The sequence below is a fragment of the Diceros bicornis genome, chromosome 17 (genome assembly GCF_020826845.1).
Source record: "Diceros bicornis minor isolate mBicDic1 chromosome 17, mDicBic1.mat.cur, whole genome shotgun sequence".
NCBI classification, from domain to species: Eukaryota; Metazoa; Chordata; class Mammalia; order Perissodactyla; family Rhinocerotidae; genus Diceros; species Diceros bicornis.
The window spans coordinates 177,728-192,730 of record NC_080756.1 but is presented as its reverse complement, the minus strand read 5'-3'; the positions used below and the strand labels follow the sequence as shown (position 1 = coordinate 192,730).

The 15,003-nt window shown below is 34.3% G+C and overlaps 1 protein-coding gene across 2 annotated transcripts in view; it reads right to left on the bottom strand.

Moving 5' to 3' along the window:
- Positions 1-15,003, bottom strand: part of ZFC3H1 (zinc finger C3H1-type containing) — a 51,241-nt gene that overhangs the window by 11,816 nt on the left and 24,422 nt on the right. For both annotated transcript variants that reach the window (XM_058557624.1, XM_058557625.1), the window contains exons 11-24: positions 14,312-14,433; positions 13,751-13,900; positions 10,163-10,337; positions 9,778-9,909; positions 8,852-9,394; positions 8,657-8,766; positions 7,693-7,824; positions 7,465-7,586; positions 6,149-6,250; positions 5,818-5,937; positions 4,389-4,572; positions 2,895-3,081; positions 1,367-1,555; positions 479-716 (exon numbers count right to left, since the gene is read on the bottom strand). In XM_058557624.1, the coding sequence (XP_058413607.1) occupies positions 479-716; positions 1,367-1,555; positions 2,895-3,081; positions 4,389-4,572; positions 5,818-5,937; positions 6,149-6,250; positions 7,465-7,586; positions 7,693-7,824; positions 8,657-8,766; positions 8,852-9,394; positions 9,778-9,909; positions 10,163-10,337; positions 13,751-13,900; positions 14,312-14,433 (2,506 nt within the window). The remainder of the gene's footprint in view (positions 1-478; positions 717-1,366; positions 1,556-2,894; positions 3,082-4,388; positions 4,573-5,817; positions 5,938-6,148; positions 6,251-7,464; positions 7,587-7,692; positions 7,825-8,656; positions 8,767-8,851; positions 9,395-9,777; positions 9,910-10,162; positions 10,338-13,750; positions 13,901-14,311; positions 14,434-15,003) is intronic.

Below are 15,003 nucleotides of genomic sequence, written 5' to 3'. Positions count from 1 at the left end.
AGGCTTCATACCTTATATGTATATGTTCCATAGCAGATACATCATTTAGTATATAGTAGCAATAAAACTCACTGATTGATGGAGAAAATATTAATTATTTGAAGAGATCAGTTATAATCTTTTAACTTTCATCTTGATGGATTGCTTAAAAAAAAGAATTACCTGGTTCTGTGATTCAATCAACTTATTAAACCTATACAATCTATATTATCTACATATTTAGTTGATAGCCTTTGCCATCATCAGAAAAACTAAGTATGTAATGTAGTATACAGTTACTGGCTTTCATAGATGTCAACGCTCATTTTATCTGATTCAATCTTTAATCTTTAAATACTTAAAAGATTAAGTAGTTATATAATAAAATGTGAGACTACAACTTGCAATATATAGATATAAATTTGTTCCACTTAATTATGAAGAATCATAATAAGGGATAGATTGATGTTCTAAATAATTTATAAATACTTGTACTTACCTTCAAACACTGCTAGCAACATGTCAGGATTAGTCTTTACATCTTGAACTGCTTGCCATGGCATTATAAATGGTTCTGTGTTAACAATTCTTGAAGGATTGGCATTAGATGGGTCATAAAATTTTGAAGGGAGAACGTTGAATTCAATAAGATGTATGTAAGCCAGCCATGCCAAACATCGATCACTTGTTTTAAGGTATTCAGCTACTATTCCAGCATTAGCTGATTTCAATGCATTCTAGGTAAAATAAAAAAAATAATCTGAAAATGTTAGGAAAAATAATGACTTCTATTCTTAATAAGATTCAAATGTAAAGGCAAAGAAGAATAAAAGTGTTATATTTCTTTGGGGTGGTTCTTAAATACCTAAGTCAAAATTTTGATAATCATCAACTTTTTTAATGAAAAAACTCTTTAGAGATGTCAATACCAGATTAACATAATTTTTACTATGGTATGGTTTACGACATAATAAAAGATTGAATTTATTTGTACATTTTAAGTGTTTTGATATTCAAAATCTAGTAAGAGAAAATGATTAAAAAAACCCAAAACAAAAAAACCCACCACACCCATATAGACGATTTTCACTATGGACTAATTTTTTTCCCTTATGGTTTGAATATTAAAGTTTATTCTGGTGGATACTTTACATACGTTATTTTCATTTAAACCTCATAAATACCCTAAAGAAGGTATTATCCCCACTAAGCAAATGAGGAAACAGTCATAAACTTATCCAACTTCACACAACTTACTAGTAAGTGGCAAAACAAGGATTCAAACCTAAAGCCTGCATTCTTATCATTAAATAATGCTGCCTACAATGTTTCAGACTTTTTAACAAATCTCTACAAAATGTAATGAAATGCTATAATAAAAGTTTACCTGTAAAATGGCAAGTGCACTTTGGCATCTTCCAGTAAATATGTGCAACTGGACTCTAAACAAAAGAGCCTCTAAAAGCTGAAAGGACAGAACAGCTGATGTTTTCTGCTTGGCTGCTCCCATCAGAAACTCCACCATTCTGTCACATACGTAATCCTTTTCTTCAAAGGTGCTTTCTAGGTGCAGAAACTGCCCAAAAGGTTTTCATATAATTAATCCTGCTTCCTAAGAATAAACTGTCAAACTACAGATTTTTCACATTTCATTAAGCAACTGTCTCATATTAAATCTTCAATTTCTGCAAAAAGGGTAATTATAAATATGTATAAACCCATCTTCCAATACTATATAACCTAGCTTTCCACTTCTACCACAAGCTGGGAAGTGGAACCAGATGGAAACTAAAACAACACAGAGGTACTCTCAGAATGACTGCTGAAGCAGTTCCATCTCTCCTTTCCCTGAATAAACAGGTAAACAGCAGCAAGACCACGACAGATCTCCAAAAGCTCACACGTTCATGATCACATACAGTGTGCGTTGCTTAGGTGTGTGACTCTATTAAAATTCTGAGAATAACATTCGTATTAGAAATATGTGGCAAAATAAATAATTAAAAAGACTTAAGCAACTAAGAGGCCTTTTAAAGACCAAACAACTTAAAAAAAAAAAAAGCCACTACACTCTATAAAATCTTGCAGTGATCAATAGCATTAACTTTGGCACAAGCCTCCAGGTCAAAATTCAAGCATCTATCACTGTCCAGATCTATTCAGTATCTGAGTCAGGAGACAGAGCGAGAGCGACAGGTTTGCTCATTAAAGGATGGCCATGTTATCCAAATCTTTTTGTTCTGAATTTCAGTTAGCAAGCAAATGACAAATCTGACAGTAATAGATCTGAAAGTTTACCTGAATTTAATAGTGCCTGAGTTCAGCTGGTAAAAGTTCAGATATTAATGAATGTTGATTTTACAAGTGGATTAATTATAATTTTAAGTTTAAGCTTGGATAGGAAACATCCCATTCTCTCAGAGAATGAGGAAGAATCCAGTTTTTCACCAAATCTTTGTATCTTGGCAAGGTTCAATATTAGTATGAATTACAGATTATATCTATAGGTAATGAGAACAGATAATAAAAAGACCAAAATGTTTTCTGGCATTCTGAAAACGTTACGCAAACATAAGAAATTAAAAAAAAATTATTTTTCAGGTGCTCTGCAAAAAATTTACTTAACTTTGCCCAAACTAAAACTGCTTAAGAACAGATAAGTGTAAAATGTTTATATTTTCCCCTTACCAATAAAGTTAACAATAACAACACAAAAAATCAGCTCTTCAACTAAACATTTTCTTTTTGTTTAGTCTAAATTAATCCTGACCAGGAGAAGTGGTTTTGAGCTCACTGGACACTGAAAGTAAGGTTCTTCTATATAAACGCAGATAAAGCATAGCTACATATCAATATTTAAGATGACCCAAAGAATTATGAACACACACACACAGTATGTTATCTTTTTTACTCACAGTCCAAAAACTTTGATAATCGGGAGCATATTCAACAGCTGTTTCACACATTTCCTGCACCTCCTCCTTGGTTCCTCTTTTTGAGAACAATCTGAGGTAGTGGCACCAAATTTCTGGATTGTCTTTATTGTTTTCCAAAGCTCGAGCCAGAACATTTAAAGCAGAATCCAAGGACTCTGAACATAGCCTACATGTTTAAAATAAAAAACAGCATTTAAATAAAAAATGCTTGAAAATACTTTTAAATCAAGCTAATCTAATGAGTCAATTTTTACATTACATTTTCTCTTAGAACGCACCAAGGAGCTAGAATCATAGATGATAAAGGAGGTAGATTAGGATTTAAGTCACATCTGTCCAGAAAGGTCCTGATTTCCCACAGACCCAACAATTCCTGTTTAAGTGGATATTCAGCGAGCATTTACCAGATGAAAGCAGTGTTATAAAACCACTAGATTATCAACTTCAAATGTGCTTTATGTCCATATTCAGCAATACTTTTTATGATTTACACTGATGCGGGAACGGGAAAAGTTAAACAAGTCTCCCTCAAGGCCAGCTACTGCCAGCACAAAATATCAAAGCTTTCAATATAATAGTTCTTTCAACGGTCAAGGGCTTGCTATCTCTTGGAGATCTTAAGATGATTGTCTCTCAGGAGCCTATTCATAAAATAATGTACAGTTTTCTTGGCCTGGACTCAGTCAATGAGTCAGAAAAGACAACACTGTAATGTATCCCATTAACATGGAAATGACACACAAGGCAAGTTAAATAAACATCATATTCAGGTGTGTGTGGTGTATTAGCATTCCGCAGCACTGCCTTATTAAAAAAGCTTTTATACTAAGTTTTAAAGATAGACATTCAGAGTAGCCTGAAAAAAAACCAAAAACTGAATTATTATAATTTTAAAATTATGGTAATGAAAGATTATTCCTGGTAATTCTATCAAAAAGTAAGAGTTATAAAATGCAATTATGCAATAGGAGCTGTTGTTTGTGAGGTAAATTACTATTTACCTTATTTAAATACACATACCACCACACACAGAAAACAAGTCCATTCACCAGAATTTAGAGGTTTTTAGACAAGCTTTAAATCTCCAAACAAAAATTAACATAAAATTTAATACTGTGATTTCATCATAATTTTATTAAGAGACTATGACTACTTGACTTTTTAAAAAACCCAACAATTAATCCTTATACCACTCAAAATTTACTGTTTTAACTAATCCTACTTTGAAATAAGAGCCTACTGGAGTTAAAAACCATAGCTAATTTATTACCCATACACTGAACCATGCACACAACTCAAGATCTAATCTTAAACTTTTTCTAATAGCTTTTAAACAATAAAGTGCTTTTGGCTTTGTCAAAAAACAAAGACTCCATTGATACTAGGAAGGAAACCTGATTGCCACAGATGAAATAAACCTCAAACATAAAAATATAAAGTGCAACAGTTTACAGAAAGATTAGAAGAACCTACCCCTCGTTTTGATTCAAGTACTTGTATGCAAGCTTGAGCCAGAGCTGGACATGAGAAGGGTTTTCAAGCACACTTGCTTCTAAATTAGCAATGTCATCAGTCTCATTTGTAAAGTATCTGACATCATCTGGAGTGACAACCGTATCCAAAGGTGGAACATTTATTCGGTTCTCTGGTTGGAAGGCTATAAGGAGAAGTATCATTAGTTTCACACTTTCTCTTAAAAAACAATTGGCCTCATCTTTAAAATAATCTAAAGATTCTAATGACAGGAAGTAACTCACAGTTTTAAGGTAGAGCAATCATAAAATTTATTGTCCAAACTAAAACAATAGTTTTAGGACATTTCTAAGAGTGAAAGGGGGTGTTATTAAAAATGACACCAAGACAACATGTATAAAGTAGGATTCTGGTGAGCAAACCAGAAGTATGGTCTCCCTACTTTAAGGGTAAGTGACATCCTCTAATAACTCATTCATTAAATTGTAAGAGAAAGTTATAACTTATGAAGATGATTTATACTACTACATCTAAATTAGAGAAAAAGTGTTACAATAATGTAAATAAGCATGAGAGCATACATCTATTAGATATCTGCTAATCCACAAATAGCAAACAATTACGCAAATTTGAGATTATAACGAAAGATGTGCTTGACAATAAGGCACCCAATCGTACATTACTTTGTTCATTCATTTATTCACTCATTCTGTGGGCCTAGTGCATGTCAGAAAACACAGACTCACAGACGAAATCAAATAGAACACCTGCCTCAAGAAGGACATTGGCCAGGTAGTAGTTTTCAAATGGAAGCAGTACTGCTCCCTTCTTCCCACTCAACTATGTTTAGCAATAACTGAAGCAAATTTACTAAAGAGTGATCCTTGCACTTACTGGGCAAGGGTCATGAAGAAAAACGTTCCGCAATGTAAGGGGCAGTCCTGCACAATGAAGAACTAACTGCCGTAAACACCAAATGGCATCACTGTTTTTAAAAAAATAGAAATAAAGAAACTATGCTAGTAGATACACCAAAAGATTAGCAAAGTGTTAGACAAAGATGGAACTACCATTGAATGATTTTGGATCTTAAATTACTTTTTTTTTTTTTTTTGTGAGGAAGATCAGCCCTGAACTAACATCCATGCCAATCCTCCTCTTTTTGCTGAGGAAGACCGGCTCTGAGCTAACATCTATTGCCAATCCTCCTCGTTTTTTTTTTTCCCCCTTTTTCTCCCCAAAGCCCCAGTAGATAGCTGTATGTCATAGTTGCACATCCTTCTAGTTGCTGTATGTGGGACGCCGCCTCAGCATGGCCAGACAATCAGTACATCAGTGTGTGCCTGGGATTCAAACCTGGGCCGCCAGCAGTGGAGCTCGAGCACTTAACCGCTAAGCCACGGGGCCGGCCCCTTAAATTACTTCTTACCGTACTTAATTGGTCCTGTAGACTGCTCCTCATCACTACTGAAGTTATTCTCTAAAACAGGTTTTCTCCAAAACTTTGGCTTCCACTTTCTTTTATCTTTGTAGGTTGTAAACGGAGGTGCTAAAGTAAACAGAAGATGGTTAGATGATATAACTAGTTTTTTATAGTTTGGAGGCTACCCTAACAATATTCAAAAAGAGCTAAATTTATTCTATCATGTTAGCCAGAAATGACATATATATATTTTTATATTGAGAATATAATTGCAAGAAACTTGGTGTCATAAAGAAACCATAAGGTCCTCTTGTGAGAGCGAGAGAGAGATACTCACTATGGCCTTTACTTTCGTTGATATTGCTAACAAGGAGAACAGCCATCTGGTCCATTGACATTCGATCTTTGTTTACTCCGAAAAGTTTTTCAACATATTTTTCTGAAATTAGAGCAATGCTATCTTCATAAAAAGTATTAAAAATATGGAATACAGAGATGAGGCTAACTAAAGAGTATGAAGTGAAGAATAGCTTAAGAATTAAAGGGAAGTATATGGTACTAGTCACAAACACCTATGGCCTTCTAGAGGGTAAGGCCTACATTATCTTGACTACTATGGCAAATCCTACTGCATCATGCATCCAACTGGGGCTGAAAACAAAGTACTTCCTGAAACAAACTAAACAAGTAAGCAAAAATTAAAGTCCCAAATTGGGAGTGATTAAACAGATTCAGTGACTTTACAATCACTCCAGGTTGTGAGAACACTGAAATTTAATAAACACCAGTTCCCTTACTTCCAAAGACTTATAGTTTAAGGTTTAATATTTGGCACTAAATCTGGGGAAAAACTTCAACAATATTTACTCACAATGTCTAATAGTAATCTATGCTTTCTACAATGTCAAAGTGTAAAATATCCTTTTTATTTCATCATAGAATTTGAAACTACAGCCACCTTAACTTCCAACCCTCCTCTAATTTTTTTTTTCTTTTTTTTTTTGGCTGAGGAAGACTGGCCCTGGGCTAACATCCGTGCCCATCTTCCTCCACTTTATATGGGACGGTGCCACAGCATGGCTTGACAAGCAGTGCATCGGTGCACGCCCAGGATCCGAACCAGCGAACCCCAGGCCGCCGCAGAAGAGCGCGTGCACTTAACCGCTTGCGCCACTGGGCCGGCCCCCCCAACCCTCCTCTATTTTTGACAACAATAATACATAAAAGTAGGAGTCTATTCTAAAATCATTAGCAAAATTTCTATACAAATATGTTAATATATTCTTCTACATAAACTGATTTAGATGAGCTCTGTCCAAAGAACTTTCTGCAATGATGGAAATGTCTTATAACTGCACTGTCCTATTGGTAAGCACCTACCACTACTGAGATGTTGAGCTCAAAAGTGGCTACTGAGCGCCACTGAAATGTGGCTAGTGGACAGAGGAAGTAAATTTTAATTAATTTAAATGTGAACAGCAACATATGGCTAATGACTCCTGTACTGAACAGAGCACACCTAGACAAAGTGCCACAGGTGAATGTAATGAATTATTATAGTATCTAAAGACATCAACAACAACTGAACATAAAATTTTTAAATTGCCTAAATTCAGATTTTCACTTGGAGAACAGAAAGAAGTCTTTAAAAACCTGCTGCAGCAGCAATTTCCTCATCAGTGCTTGTCTCTGAACAACCAATCAAAGACAGATTATAAGACAGAATGTCCTGGAACAGCTGTTTTCGGCTAAGCGTATAGTCTTGTGTATGCTGCCTAAAATAAAATGACAACACAGAAAAGATAATCATGTACATATCAAAGCTAATTAACCAAGACTGCCTCTTAAATTATAAAATGTTCACAAATAAAAACTACTCACCACTGACAATCATCATCGTTACATGTTCCTGTTAAATCAAAACGGCAGAAACACTGATCTGGTTCAATCATATTACTGTACGATACTGAGCTTAGGGGAAGTTTTTCCTTGGTTCGATAGTATGGGCTAAATCTAAGGAGAAGAGAGGTGGACAGGACATAAACATTCCCCAGGAAATTAAGAAAATTTTCAGTTTTCTTTCTCAATTAAAATTTCTATACTTTGAGCTTACTATTTATCTAACTATCAATATCAATTCTAGTAAACAACCAGAATATCAAGTAATAGGGACAAGCTACTTTTATACCCATAACTTAAAAGATCTGAAATAGAAAACAAAAACCCCATGTATTTTAAAAGTAATGTTTTCTCACCACTTGATAAAATGGTGTATAATACTGATATTTCTTGCACGTTACCAGCCAACAAAAAAACTAGGGAAAACGTCTATACTACCTGGTAGGTGCTTTACAATTTTATGATTAAATCATACCCATTTAACAGTCTTTTAACTTCTAGAAGTCTATAAAAAGACAATCTCACACAAAGTTAATCATCTGAGAATGTCTAAATCAATTTTATGAAAGCTGGCCAATGCATTCCATGGAGTAATAGTAACATTAAAAAACAAAAATTAAAAAATCTCATGAGACTCCAGTTATTTTTCCTAAAATCCCTAACAGACAATAACCCAGAATTCTCCACAATTCCACCAGTGGCCCGAAATTAGAATTTGATAAGAATTAATAAACGCAAGTGTGAGCCAAACTTTACTTCCTGATATAGTTCGAGTCTGAGAACAAGATGACAACTCTACCTTTTCTTTTCCCTAAAAGAACAAGCTCATTTTTCAGTGACCAGGATTCAACATTTTTTCCATTATCATCAAATATTCAAGGTTAAAATATCATCAAACACAAGAAGCAATCCTAAAACTCAAGCTTAGTGAATCTTTCTTTTATACCTGTAGGACTTAAACACTAGAAGAGGACTATGGTAGGGTGTAAAAGGACATGGCTTCACTTCTGCTGTTTTACTCTGTGCAGTTACAAAATCCACATCCACAGAAATCTCCTGCAAAAGAAAACAATAATTTCATACGGCAGATAAGGCTAGGGTGAATTCTAGATTTTATAAAGAATACGAAATGTTCAGTTACCTGACCACGTAAAACCTTTTCTGTAATGCCTGTGGTGGTTTTTAAAATCAGTTGTTTTAAGCTGTCAGCTTTTAAATACAATTTTTGCAATTCACCAATTTTTAACCCTAGAAAAAGTTCTGGTTTTTCTACCGTATTCTTAGTAGGTTTGTTTATGCATTCTTTGTTAGGTGTATCCGTGTGCTTAAGGTTAGGTTTAGTAAAAGAATTGGATTCTAAGAAGGATCTTCTTCGTTCTCTGTTTGAACCAGACAAAATCTCATCATCAACATCATTTTCCTCAGTGTCCAGACTTAATTTATCTTGAGTCAGATCATGAAGTGAGGGTTGAGGTAAAGAAAAGTCAGGTTCTTCTTCCACAACTGGAGTAATACTTTGTTGTTCCTTTGCTTTAAGGGCCTGGGCTTCTTTTAGTTTCTGAATTTTCAGGGCATACTCATATTCTAGCTTTTGTAATCGTCTTTTTTCCATAGCAATTAGTTCTGCTGAATGCTTTCTTGGACTTGGTATTGGAGCATTGTCCAGTCTCATCATTTTGTTTGGCTGGGGGAGAAAAATGATATAAATATTTCATATTTCTATGATTTTATAAATAATTTTTGGTAAGATAATTGTGCTATCTCTACAATACAATGCCAACACTATAAAACTAAATCAATAACGAGAATAAAACAGAGTTTTACAAAATCTCCAACAGTTTTTGCTAGTTAATCTATGATCTACGAAAAACAAAAAAAAAGTCAAGACAAAAACAAATTAAAAAACTAGCTTCCAAAAATGTGGATGTCATTTAAAAGCAAAGCTTTAATCTTATTCTCTTTGAATATGGAGGGAAAAGCTTCAGTTATTTTATACATCTTTTCCTCAAAAGTATCATAAAAAACTTCCGCCTTTCCAAAAATAAAACATTTCTACAAATAACTTACTCCAAGGCGATCCTGTTCCAGTTTACGTTTTCCTATTTCTTTACTAGCCACTGCCTTTGCCCGAGCAAGCTCTTCTCCATACCTGAGAGTCAAAGCTTTCTTAATGGTAACACGTTGTTGAACTTTGTGAATCTGAAAATATAGGATAATTCTGAAAATGTAAATGTAAACCTTAGGGGAGGGAATATCTTCTTAAACACAGCAGCTTTAGGGTATTCAACCAAAAATAAAAATATTCCAATATTAAGTTTCAATGAAGAACAATAGTGTTAGTTACACATTTTGATGGCTTTGGTTTATGGTTTTGTTTTATAAAAAATTTGGCCCATAAAAAAGTGTAGTAAACATGAGACTACAATATTTTAATTTAAAAAAAGAACATTACTTGTTCCTGAAGCTTCTTCAAAAACATTCTGTTAACGCTGAGAATTTTCTCTGTTGCTTGAAGCTGTTCTGTAAGTTTTGTAATCTTTGTTTCAGCATTTCGAACAGATTCTCTCTTCTTGGCTTCTTGCTGTACTAGATTCTTTAAAACAGATTCATCTTTCATCAAGAGAATCCTAATTGGGAAATAACAAATTTCTTATTAATGTTTTTCTAAACTAGTGGGCTAACACCATCAGAATAAAAAATCTACAAAGCAGTAGCTCATTTTTAAAAATACACTTGTGATACGCAAGTGAGACTTTAACAAGACAAATATTTTCATATTCAGCACTCACACATATTCAGAGACACATTTTATGAAAGCAACTATGGGTCTGATCTTTTTTTTAAAAAAATCATTTATGGGCCGGCCCGGTGGCGCAAGCGGTTAAGTGCGCGCGCTCCGCTGCGGCGGCCCGGGGTTCGCTGGTTCGGATCCCGGGCGCGCACCGACGCACTGCTTGGTAAGTCATGCTGTGGCGGCGTCCCATATAAAGTGGAGGAAGATAGGCACAGATGTTAGCCCAGGGCCGTCTTCCTCAGCAAAAAAAGAGGAGGATTGGCGGATGTTAGCTCAGGGCTGATCTCCTCACAAAAAAAAAAAAAAAAAAAATCATTTATATCTGAAAAATGTGAATCACAGTTGAAAAGCTATTAACAGTAAATGTTTAATGTTGGCCGAATCTGACCGTATACAAATCCTGAAAAATGAGGACTCGAGACAGAAAATTGCTATGTTTAGCTTCATTTATAATGCTTCTAATATAGACATAAATAAACATCTAATAAACATAATCAAGCAAATTAACTTAAAAATAATTTAAGCAAATAACTTAAAAATCTAACATTTTATCTAAAGTAAGGCAGGACAGGGAAAAGGAAGTCTAATTTCTAAACAATATACAGTCATATGTTGCTTAACGACAGGGATATGTTCTGAGAAATGCGTTATTAGGCAATTTTGTGGTGCTAACATCATAGAGAGCATTTACACAAACCTAGATGGCACAGCCTACTACACACCTAGGCTCTATGGTACTAATCCTACGGGGCCACTGTCACATATGCGGTCCACCATTGACTGACACGTCGTTATGTGGTGCATGACTATACAGATGTAAAGTCTGGAACTGAGAAGTAAAACAGGACAAAAAGACAAATTTATGGATATAGATTTCAGTCTTTTCAACTACTGAATATTATGGTTTAAAAAATAAAGCATCTTTCCCATTCACAACAACTAGTGTCTAGAATGAATTGTAAAGACAGAGAATATGTGATAGGATGGGGAGTAGAGAGACAAAGAATTTTTAAAAATCTTTTCATTTGTTATGAAAGCTATTAAAGAAACACAATCTAAATGAATTTATTTTAATCTCTTACTTTTAAAACATACACAATACCATTTCTCATTGATAATTCTGGAGATTTTTTGGTCAACAAAGTATTTCATCTATGAAGCCCATTTTTTAGAGCTCCAGTATCAGGACGTGTCTTAATATTACTGCATATCATAATCTAGCTAGTAGCATGTTTTCTTCTTAGTAGTACACAAAATAATGGCACATCTTAGATGTAATGAAATATGATAGCAAATACCATTCAAAAGTGAAGACACTTATAAAGACTGTTTTAAAATGTATTTTATTTTGTTCAGAATACTTAATCTCCAATGTCTTGTTCATAGAGAACAAAACATACTTTTGTATACTTAATATAAAAGCTTACATAGTCACACTATCTCCTTGAGCTATCTGTGCTGCTTTGTAAAAACACTCCAAGTTACCTTCTTTTTCATGATTTAAAAAAATAAAAATAGGGGCCCGCCCAGTGGCTCAAGCAGTTCAATGCACACGCTCTGCTGCGGCGGCCCAGGGTTCGCCGGTTCGGATCCTGGGTGCGCACCGGTTCGGATCCTGGGCGCGCACCAACACACCGCTTGGCAAGCCATGCTGTGGCGGCGTCCCATATAAAGCGGAGGAAGATGGGCACAGATGCTAGCCCAGGGCCAGTCTTTCTCAGCAAAAAGGAGGATTGGCAGATGTTAGCTCAGGGCTGATCTTCCTCACAAAAATAAATAAATAAATAAATAAAAAATAAAAATAAGAGTACCAAGGTGGCTGTAATGTTAGAAATGAGGCTGTAAATTTCTACTTTTTTTTCTTTAATTAATTAACTATGGATGGATGAACCTTTGAAGCTTGTTTTAAAAACCATTAAATTATTTACATTTTTTAAATAATTTTTCAACATTAAAAGTTAATTCATCACTCTAATCATTTTTTACTATCACAATTTTTTTGTGTGTGTGAGAAAGACTGGCCCTGCACTAACATCTGTTGCCAATCTTCCTCTTTTTGCTGAGGAAGATTAGCCCTGAGCTAACATCTGTGCCCATCTTCCTCTATTTTGTATGTGGAATGCCGCCACAGCATGGCTTGATGAGCGGTGCATAGGTCTGCGCCCAGGATCTGAACCTGCGAACCCCGGGCTGCTAAGTGGAGCGTGTAACTTTAACCACTAGGCCACTAGGCCGGCCCACTATCAAGATCTGAAGTTTAAGAACCGGTTAGTCAGTTACTAAAAACAGGACAAGGAAAAGTCTTACCATCTTTGCACAGAACCTCCCCCTTATATTTGTAACCTAAAAGAGGACTAGCAGAACAAAGCTCAGAAATGTTGATATTAACTAAAACCATTTTGCTGTTCAGCAACTAATGATTTAAGTGTTTGAAGTGGAAAAAATGTATAACCATAATATGATGTAATTATCTCTATCAAATATATGCTAATGGTCCTCATCACAAGAAAAAAAATTTGTGACTATGTATGGGGACAGACATTAACTAGACTTATTGTGGTGATCGTTTTGCATTATATACAAACATCAAATCATTATGTTGTACACCTGAAACTAATATGTTATATGTCAATTATATCTCAACAAAATAAATAACTCCCCCCAAAATATGCTAATAAATTCACATGAATTCTATCATTCAACACGATCACTTTGTGGGATTTACATGTGTTCTCAAAATTTTGTAACACCACTTGAACAACACTAATTTCACAAAACATACAGGAAGTTTATGATCATAACTTAACATTCATACTTTACAGTCACACCATATTTGACCATGTGTCTTACTGAACAGTCCAAGTAATGACTATTTCAAACGATCAAGCCCCCCCTTAATAACAAAAATATGCTTCCAATGAAGCTATTTCAAAAAACATGCCAGGTGTTTTAAAAAAAATTCCAAAACGAGGAGTTGCATAAACGTTTTTAGCAATGAATAAGCCATGTATAAATCTGAAGGGGAGAACTCTTCTTTGAAGTCTTGGTATTTTTATTTAACCATTAACACTATTACTTTATGTAAACATATAATTCAACAAAGTGATAGCCTTTTATAGTTCCACCAAGCATAAAAGATTTTGTAATCATATACTGTACTTATTATTGACATACACCACAAAAGAGATCCCTCTAATAGAGGAACACTTAGATACATGCAGTATTTAATCAGATAATGAGGCTCACCTATGTTTTTTAAGTTTTGCTTCTGCATCTGTAACCTGCTTAGTAACCATTGCTATTCTGCCAATGCCATCAATTTCGACATCAGAGTTTGCCGGGGATGATGAACCCGTCTTCAGCTGATCTGATTTAATCAAACGCTGTTTCTCACGACTAAAATAATCAATAAAGATAGATGAATTATACCAAAGAATAAACTGAAATTATTTTTCTTTAAAGATACATTCCATTTGATAAAATAAAGTAAAAATATTAATCACATTGACTAATAACAATAATGATGACCAATATGCATGACACAAGTTGGCACTCAAAGCTGACAGTGCAGTTCTCCTCTATCACAGCTTTCATCTTTTTCTAAGCTGCTTGTATCTCAGTACATCACTGTATTCAAATCTATAGATGACCATCTGGCTCCCCCTCCTGTGTGAGTTATAAAAACATTAACTCTGTCTCTTCGACAAAATCATCATCACTCATTTCCCAATGCCAATAAACTGTACACAGACTAAGCATTGAAAACAGCACATACCTTTAAAGCGAATGACATAAAATGCCACTTACTTGGCAATCTCTTCCTTTAACAATCTATATTCAATCTTCTTTTCTTCAGGCAAAGCTTCAGGTGTTCGCATAGGATCATTTTCTTTTTCAGATTTTGGAGGTACTTTCGGTTTTGAAGCTTGCTAGAAAACATTTGAAGTCAACTAGATCAACAGCTTTCAATAATCCCACACTAAGATTTATATTTTACATTGCAACCCAGTGCACACTTATATATTTAGAAATAACCGAGTATCTTCATCATTATTTTCTATCCCTTTCTAAAAAACAATGCTGGTTGTAAACCAGTAAATTAATTAAAAAATCCAATAAGTAGTCAACACCTATGGTTTGAAAATAATTGAATTAAATCATATCCAAACAACTGTTGCAATAGGAATAAATATTGTACTTAGATCATACACTTTAATAAAAACTGTTTTCTGGTAATATAACACAATTCTAAAACAATAAATTCCCTTAGCACAGAGGACAATTATTCACTCAATTTTACTCTTTCGAAAATGGGACTAGTCAATTGGAAACAAAAATAAAGGAGATTTTTCATAGTTAAAGCTATCTAAATTTATACATGCTTCATTATATAAAGCCCTAATAACACAAATACTTAAAATATTTCCACAATTCAATATATTAAAAATCTATACCTCTGAGGTCTAATTTTCAGGAAAAAATAAACTGTAATGACTGTC